The sequence below is a fragment of the Coffea eugenioides genome, chromosome 2 (assembly GCF_003713205.1).
Source record: "Coffea eugenioides isolate CCC68of chromosome 2, Ceug_1.0, whole genome shotgun sequence".
Taxonomy (NCBI): Eukaryota; Viridiplantae; Streptophyta; class Magnoliopsida; order Gentianales; family Rubiaceae; genus Coffea; species Coffea eugenioides.
This window is the reverse complement of record NC_040036.1, coordinates 17,241,737-17,250,186: the sequence shown is the minus strand read 5'-3', so window position 1 is coordinate 17,250,186 and position 8,450 is coordinate 17,241,737. Positions and strand designations below refer to the sequence as shown.

The 8,450-nt window shown below is 38.2% G+C and overlaps 1 protein-coding gene across 1 annotated transcript; it reads left to right on the top strand.

The window, feature by feature from the left end:
- The first annotated feature begins 4,521 nt into the window (after positions 1 to 4,521).
- On the top strand, positions 4,522 to 8,431 carry LOC113762581 (transcription termination factor MTERF2, chloroplastic). Its single transcript, XM_027306091.1, has 6 exons — positions 4,522 to 5,312; positions 5,523 to 5,931; positions 6,244 to 6,459; positions 6,840 to 6,947; positions 7,617 to 7,891; positions 8,006 to 8,431. The coding sequence occupies exons 1-6, from the start codon at positions 4,546 to 4,548 to the stop codon at positions 8,235 to 8,237; spliced, it is 2,007 nt and encodes a 668-aa protein (XP_027161892.1). The 5' UTR covers positions 4,522 to 4,545; the 3' UTR covers positions 8,238 to 8,431.
- The last annotated feature ends 19 nt before the right edge of the window (positions 8,432 to 8,450 follow it).

The window sequence follows — 8,450 nt, the reverse complement described above, 5'->3', positions numbered from 1 at the left end:
ATTAATACAATCACCCACAACCACCACTATCCCTACCCACCATAGCCATCATCCCCTCACTCTTCCTCTCCTCATCTTCCTTCTTCCTTCTCCCTTCCCTCTTTCTCCTCTTCCTTGCCACTCTCCGTCCTTCCCACCCCTCCCCTCTTCCCAATCGTGATCTAATTGAGGTCAAATCGTGGGGAAATGGGAGGGAAGAGGGTGGCAGGAAAGGATAGGGGAGGAGGAAGAGAGAAGGGGAAGAGGAGAGGAGAAAGGAGAGCGAGAATGAAAATGGAAGGAGAGGGAGAATGAAGAGAGAAGAGTCAGTGGCAATGGATGGGTGGGTGGGTGGGGGTGGTAGTGATAAGTGGAAGAAGTTGTAGAATTTATATAATTTTTAATTTTTTTATATTTGTGAGTTGTTTTCTGATATATTGTATGAATGAGGTGTTTTTAAAATTATTTTTATTTGTGTATTACTGTAATATTGTATTTGAAATACTTGTTTTTAAAAAATATATCAATCCAAACGGCTTTTTAGGAGTTATTGTGAATGATGTATTTTTAGAGTTGTTTTTATTTGTCTATTACTGTAATATTATTTTTGAAATACTTGTTTTTAAAAAATAGATCAATCCAAACGGATTTTTAGGAGTTTTTGTTTAAAAACAATAATTCCGTTTGGATTAGTTATTTTTGGAAATTTTTTTAAATATTTACTGTAATAGTATATATGAAAAACTTTTTACTGTAGATATTTTTCGTGATGTTTTTTAAGATATTTTTGAAATATTTTTAATGTTTAAAAATTTTTGTGATATTTTAAAAATTATCACCATCATTTCCTCCCTTCTCATTCCTCTTCCTCTTCCTCTTCCTTCTATTTTTTCCTCCTCTTTCCCTCCTCCTTCATTTCTTTCCTCCTCCCATCTTTCTCATTTTCTTCCTCTCCTCATTTCTTCCTATTCCTCTCCCTTTCCTCGTCACATCTCATCCCTCCCGTCCTTCCCCTTCCCTCCCTAAAAAAATCGAGCCCTCTGGTCATGACATCAGAGCCAGATCACAACCTCCGATCAAGGCCAAAATTTGGGGGAGGGGAGGAGGAATGGAGGATTGGGGTGTAGCGGGAAAGGAAAGGAGAAGAGAGAAGCGAGGAGGAAGAATGAGGGAGAGAAAGGAGGATAAAGGAAAGGATCGTGGCAGTGGTGGGTAAGGGTGATGGTGATAGATAGAAAAAAAATGGTGTAAATTTTATTTTTTATTTTTTTTATATATTTGAAATTATGACCCCATTTGGTACCTGAGTTTTTTGGAAATTTGTTTAAAATTTTACTGTAGATCATTGTAGAAGTTGTAGAAAAACTTTTGTAAGATGAAAAACTTTTTCCTTTTCATTTTCTTTCTTTCATTTTCTTTTTCTTTTCTCCCTTCCCCTTCCCTAAGAAGACCGGCACCAAGAGCCTCAACAACTCTCACATTTCCCCCAGCTCTCCGCAGTTTCCCTCGCCCCCAACATCCCCTCCCCTAGCACGTCGGGGCTGCAAAAAACAAGCCAACCGAGAAATGGGTCGCGTCCGCACCAAGACAGTGAAGAAGTCCTCCAGCCAAGTTATTGAGAGCTACTACTCCAAGTTGACGCTGCACTTCCACATCAACAAGAAAGTCCTTGGCGAAGTCGCCATCATCCCATCAAAAAGGCTCTGAAACAAGATCGCCAGGTTCTCCACCCATCTCATGAAACGGATCCAAAAGGGCCCAGTTAGGAGTATTTCGCTCAAGCTTCAAGAGGAGGAGAGAAAGCGTCGCATGGACTTCGTTCCTGAAGAATCCGCGATCAAGACCGACAGGATTGAGGTTGATAAGGAGACCATGGAGTTGCTTGCTGTTATGGGTATGAGCGAATTGCTCGGTATTGTCCTCAAGGAGGAGCAGCCTCCTCTCATGGTTGGATTTTTCTTACGCAAAGGAGTATTTATCGGCCCCTTCTAATTTTTAAAAAAAAAGGAAAGAAGACGGGCACCTGAAGAGGTGATCGGCGCCGGAACCAGCAGGAGAGGTGGTGGCGGGCGACAGAGGTGGTGGTGGGGGAGGAAGAAGAAGAAAAGGGAAATGGAATTTCTTTTTTGTGTTTTGGGTATTTTGAAATGTGTAGGTAAAAAATTTTGAGAAATTTTTTTAGGTTACTGTAACTAAAGTTGGTAAAAAACTAGTATAAGACAAACTTAAGTAAAAACTCAAGTTCCAAACAGGCCATATTTTTGATATATTATATGGATGTTGTGTTTTTGGAGTTTTTTTCATTGTGTATTACCATAACATTATATATGAAAAACTTATTTTTCAAAAAATGAGTACTCCAAACGATTGTAACGTGTATGAAATTCTAATATGCTATTCCCACGTTCAAAAGAATGCATGTTTTCAAATATTAAAATAAGAAAAATTGGAAATTATTACAACTTTAGTGTCTACCAGAAATCTTAACCAAAGCTACAAATATTTTTTTTTTTTGGATTTCCTCTCGTTTCTCTTCATTTCCTTTCCATTTCCATTTATCAAATCTAGAATTCAAACCTTGAACTTGAAAGGGGGAAAAATTTTAAAAACATATAAATATTCATCTCACTAATGCAACTTTTAACCCATAGTTTGTTGGAAAGAGTTATTGAGTTATAAACTCAACAATTAAGGGAATTTTTCACATGAAAAACCTGTTTTTTTTCTTTAATCTTAATTTCTTGGGAAAATGGCCAATTTAGTCCATAAATTTTTTTTCCTGTCGATTTCGTCCTTATATATTATTTGTAGCCAATTTGATCCTTAAACTTATATTTCGGTTCCAATCAAAGAACTCAGCGTAGGAGTCACTGCATAATTTCCTTCAAACTCCTAATTGAGCAACCCAAAAGAGGTATTTTAAGGATTTCAATGGTGGGGCTAAATTAACAAACAGATAAGTTTTGTGAGAAATACCTAAAACTCAAAACAAAAACAAAAAATTTTTCAAAGCTGCCAAGCGGTGCTGGTGGGGTTGCTTCCATGCTCCATGGCACTGCTTACAAATTCTTGCAAATTTACTGCTCCATGGCACTGCTTGGTTCCATCATTCTTGATGTACACATACCACTTCCCTGTAAGCCGTGCAGTAGCAATATTGCCAGCTTGTTTGGATAGACTGGGAGGGATAGTCCTATTAAGAAAATTGGTATTAAGATCCAACCAAAGTAAGCTACGGCAATCCTCTAATTCTGCGGGAATATTCCAAGATAATGAGTTGTTTCCGAGCTTAAAAATCACAAGATTTGACCACTCAACTGGTTATTTCAGAGTGAAATCTAATTCACATTCGTACAATTGTTGAGACTAGCAGGGGTTGATCCATTCAGATCATTGAAATCAAGAATCAGATTCTCTAAGCAAGTACATTAGCTCTTGTGGGATTTCTCCATAAAGCTGATTTAACGAAGCAGTCAAATCACGAAACTGAGATATGATCCCAAGCTAGATGGGATTGTCCCAGTCAAGAAGTTAAAACTGAGATCAAGGGATTCCGACTTGAAACAATTACTCAGACTCTCTGGTATTGAACCAGTGAGCAAATTATTCTGAAGATACAACACTTTCAAATTGTTCCTGGGGTCCTGACAAATCCCAAATGAAATCACCTCAGATAGATTGTTAGAACTCACATCCAAAGTCTCCAAACTGACCATCTTGGACAAAGATTCATGCAATGAACCAATGAAAATATTGAATAACAAGGACAAATTCTTCAAGTTACTCATCTTCACAAGGGTATCAACAGGTAATTCACCAGAAAATTTATTGTTTGAGCTATCAAATAGTTCCAAAACAAAGCATGCACCAAAGCTTTCAGGGACATTACCTGACAAATTATTGCAGGACAACACCAACTCCATCAAGCTTGGACACAAATCAGACAGACAAGGTGGTAAACACCTTGGAAATCATTTCCTCCCAGATACAAAAACCACATAACCCCAGCAGCACCGCTTGGTAGCTTTGAAAAATTTTTTGTTTTTGTTTTTGTTTTGGGTTTTGGATATTTCTCACAAAACTTATCTGTTGGTTAATTTTTGTTACAGCCCCACCATCGAAATCCCTAAAATACCCCTTTTGGGTTGCTCAATTAGGAGTTTGAAGGAAATTATGCGGTGGCTCCACCGTTGAGTTCCTTGATTGGAACTGAAATATAAGTTTAAGGATCAAATTGGCTACAAATAATATATAAGGACGAAATCGACAGGAAAAAAAGTTTAGGGACTAAATTGGCCATTTTCCCTAATTTCTTTTCTAAACTTATAATTGTCCTAAAAGGAAAAATAAAATCGTTAATTTATACAGTAACAGGTAGTAATTTGGAATAAACCCTCTGTTTTTTTTTTTTTTTTTTGTCAAAATGGAATAAACCCTCTGTTGCTTGACCTGAAACCCCCACGGTTTTAACTTTAAATTTTTTATAATTTAACCCCTCAATCCCTCGGTCAACCCGTAATATCTTCCCCTATCTCCACTGTCTTCCCTCTAGGCTGGGGATGAAAAATGTTAGCTGGTCAATCCCAGTATCATCAGCTCTACTCAATCGATATCCTCGGCCTCCGAGACCACCGGCTGCCCTCCATTTCACCCACTCTCCACCTCCCTTCCACCACCAACTCTACCTATAAACGCACCCGTCAGCTCTCCATATCCTCCTCCCTCAACCACAACCAAAACCCACAAACCACTTCTTCCTCCCCCACGTCAGACAATGAAGAAAATTTCCTCCGAACTCACAATGCAAAATCCTCCGTCCTCCTCCTCCGCCACCTCTCACCCCATCAAGAAGGAAACTCGACACCCCCATCAGCGCATCCCGAGAGTCAAGGAAAGCTAATCCCTCGAGAAGATAAAGCGAAGCTTCTAAAAATGTCTCTAATAAGAAAAAGAACCCCACAATTCCCAGGTTCAATTTATGTTCAATGCCCAAGTGGCCCAGATTTCAACGCTTCTTTGCCACCACTTCAAAATCTTTTCGAAGAGCAAAAGGGCAATCTTGTTATTACTGCAAACGATGATGATGACGAGATGCTGATGAAAGCTCTTGAGATACGAAGGGGAGTCACTGTAGAGATTTTCAAGGAGGCTATGAGAAAGGGCAAATTTGGGATCACTTATTCGACGAATTTGATTTCAAAGTTGTCTGATTTTATTGATTTTGTGATGATTCAAGCTGCTTCCATGAAGCAATTGCCCGAATTTTCAACAGCATCCTACAATTTTCGTGCCAGAACCTTCATAGACGACTCTGGTGTCGTGCCTCTTATAAGGTAATAGGACTTTATCTCCTGAAGTTTCGATCATCTTTGATATATAATCAGGATTTAATGGCTTTACTGTTAATTGTCCCAATGTGTTCACTTAGAACAAGTGGCTTATAAAAATGATTATGTGGTCAAGTTTCCGTAACAGTAGCAACAGCGCAATGCTGCTTGCAAAATCTGGATTGATATCATGATTTAGCTTACTGAAACTTGTAGGTGGTTGAAACACAATTCATTATCCTATCCTCAAATTGCGAAGCTCATTTGCATGTCAAGAGGAAATCTTAACTCTATAAGACGACTGGCTGAGTGGTTGAAGACAATATACGTGAGAGGGAGATATATTGGGGTTGCATTGATGAGAGCTGGAGGGAATGTATTGGAGTGCAACTCACAGGAATTGGATGAGATTGTTGGCTATTTGGAGGACAATGGAGTTAGGAAGGATTGGATGGGTTATGTTGTGAGTCGATGCCCTGAGATCTTGTCTTTTAGCATGGAGGAACTCAAGGCTCGTGTGGAATTTTACTTGAATATGGGGATGGATGAGAAGGATTTTGGGACAATGGTTTTTGACTATCCTAAGGTGCTTGGATACTTTCCAATGGAAGAGATGAACCAAAAGGTATGTTTGTTAACGCTTTCTCCTCAATGTTTACATTCTATTCAGGGATAAAGGTGCTTTTCAACTGTATTACATGCTGGTAATGACTAGTGCCCTTTCATACATGTTAATTTAATGTTTGAAGAATAAACCTGATTTATTTTGGCAGTGCAAGCATGCATATGTTGTACAGAATTTTGCTATTTGATGGTACAAAAGCACTTACATTCTCCTAGCTATAATGCTAAGTTTGATTAACTGAAATGTCTTTTGGCATATGGGCTAGCTATACCTCCTGTTAACTAAGTTAGATGCACCTCTTTGTTCGTCCAGGTTACATTTCTGAAAGAGTTTGGTCTCAATGATGAAGACGTTGGCAAATTACTAGCATTTAAGCCACAACTGATGGCATGTAGTATTGAGGAGAAATGGAAGCCTCTTGTGAAGTATTTTTACTACCTTGGGATGTCCAGAGACAGCATGAGAAGAATTCTTTGTATCAAGCCAATGATATTCTGTGTGGATTTGGAAACAATTATTGTGCCCAAGGTATGCCACGGAAATTGATCTCACGTTCAGTGATATGTTGGGTTTTCAAAGATATAAATGATGTGGTATCAAAGCATTTATGCATTCATGGTTCTAAATAAATTTAAATCCATAAAAGGACGAAGGAGCATTTCATCTTTAGTATTATGGTCAGATGTATCTGGTGACGTTGTTTTGCATGGCCTGTGAAGCTGGTGGAAGATATTAGCCTTGTTGTGGGGTTCAATTGTCCCCTGATATTTTCTATAGTCTTGGCTATGTTTCTTTTCCCCTAACTTCTTTTTGCTTTCTTTCCTCTAAATTTATGATAATCACATAATATCAGACAGTTTTGCCATAGTATTTCATATTTAATCAAAATGAATGTTTGTTATATGAAGGTTCAGTTTTTACGGGACATAGGTGTTCAAGAAGAAGCCATTGGCAATATGATTGCGAAGTTTCCCCCTTTGTTGACATACAGCCTTAACAAGAAGATCCGCCCAGTTGTACGTTGTTCTCACTTTTTACTTTTAATGTCTTTGCTTCTTCCTTTTTTCTCTGTGCTTCATAACATGGGGCTTTAATGATCATACATATAATTAAGTTGCTTATGTTTGGATATGATACCCTTTGAATAATTTATTTGTAGAATTATATGCACGATTCATTTGATTCTAAGCTTGTTGAATGATTGATATGTTGGAGAAATTCTGCCTCATATGTGATAGAATGCATCAGATAGACTCTCCCTACTTGTGTATAAACAATCATCATCCAATTCCGATTTTTTTTTAATATCTTTTGTTTCCTTTTTTCTCATCTTATGCTACCGATCCCTTATAAAATGTGGGATTGTTTTTCAGAAAAAGAAAGATGATCTGGATCATGAGTAAAGTGTATGGTTTCAATCAAACAGTATATCCCTGATTGTTTTGCAACTTGTTGCTTATAACATTCACATAATGATTATAGACAATTCGGTGAAAGACATAGTAATTGAAAATCTGAATCAGATTTTCTAATAGTGAAATTGTTATGCCTGTTGGTCAGAGAAATTGCTTTGTCCAGTAAGCCACAATCTGCGATTTCCTTTCATATCATTTCTTGTTCAACATTAAAACATTAAATCTATTTGTAGTGTATAGCATTACTGGCAATCTTTGATCTTCTTTCAGGTTGTTTTTCTGTTGACGAAAGCTGGAGTATCCCAGAGGGACATCGGCAAGGTAATAGCTTTGGGGCCAGAGCTTTTGGGATGCAGCATAGCAAATAAACTGGACCACAATGTGAAATATTTTTTGTCACTTGGTATCTCTCTCCGGAAATTGGGTGAGATGATAGCTGATTTTCCCATACTACTACGGTACAACGTAGATCTCCTCCGTCCCAAATACCGGTATCTGCGGAGAACCATGGTTCGACCTTTGCAGGATCTCATCGAATTTCCAAGGTATACATAATGATGAAGAAGTTCTTTCCAAAAATCTGTTCACATGCACATATGGTACTCAGAAGCTCATTCTAAGTAGTGCTGGTTATCCATACATGTCCAAACAATCTGCAGGTTTTTCAGCTATTCTCTAGATGAACGAATAATTCCTCGGCATAGGATTATGGTGGAACAGCGGGTGAATTTCAAGCTGCGATATATGTTGGGAGGCACTGATGAAGAGTTTGATCAGAGGGTCCAGGCTGCAGTAGAAAGGCGTCAAAGATTCGAATCTGGTGTTACATTTGAAGAAGAATCATCTGATTCTCAAACTGATGTTGGCTCTTTGACAGCATGCTCTAGTTGACATGAAACGACACATCACGCATAGCATATTAGCATTCTGACTATAGGGCTTTTTGCAATACACAAGCGCTCCCCAGGAGTGGTACCCAGTCTGTCTTCATAATGACACAGACGCATCTTCTTGTTGTAGAATGTACAATGTGCACATATGTATATTTGGGTATGAATTTTAAGCAAGTGCCCCTTGTTTATGAACTTTTAATTGGCAAGATTG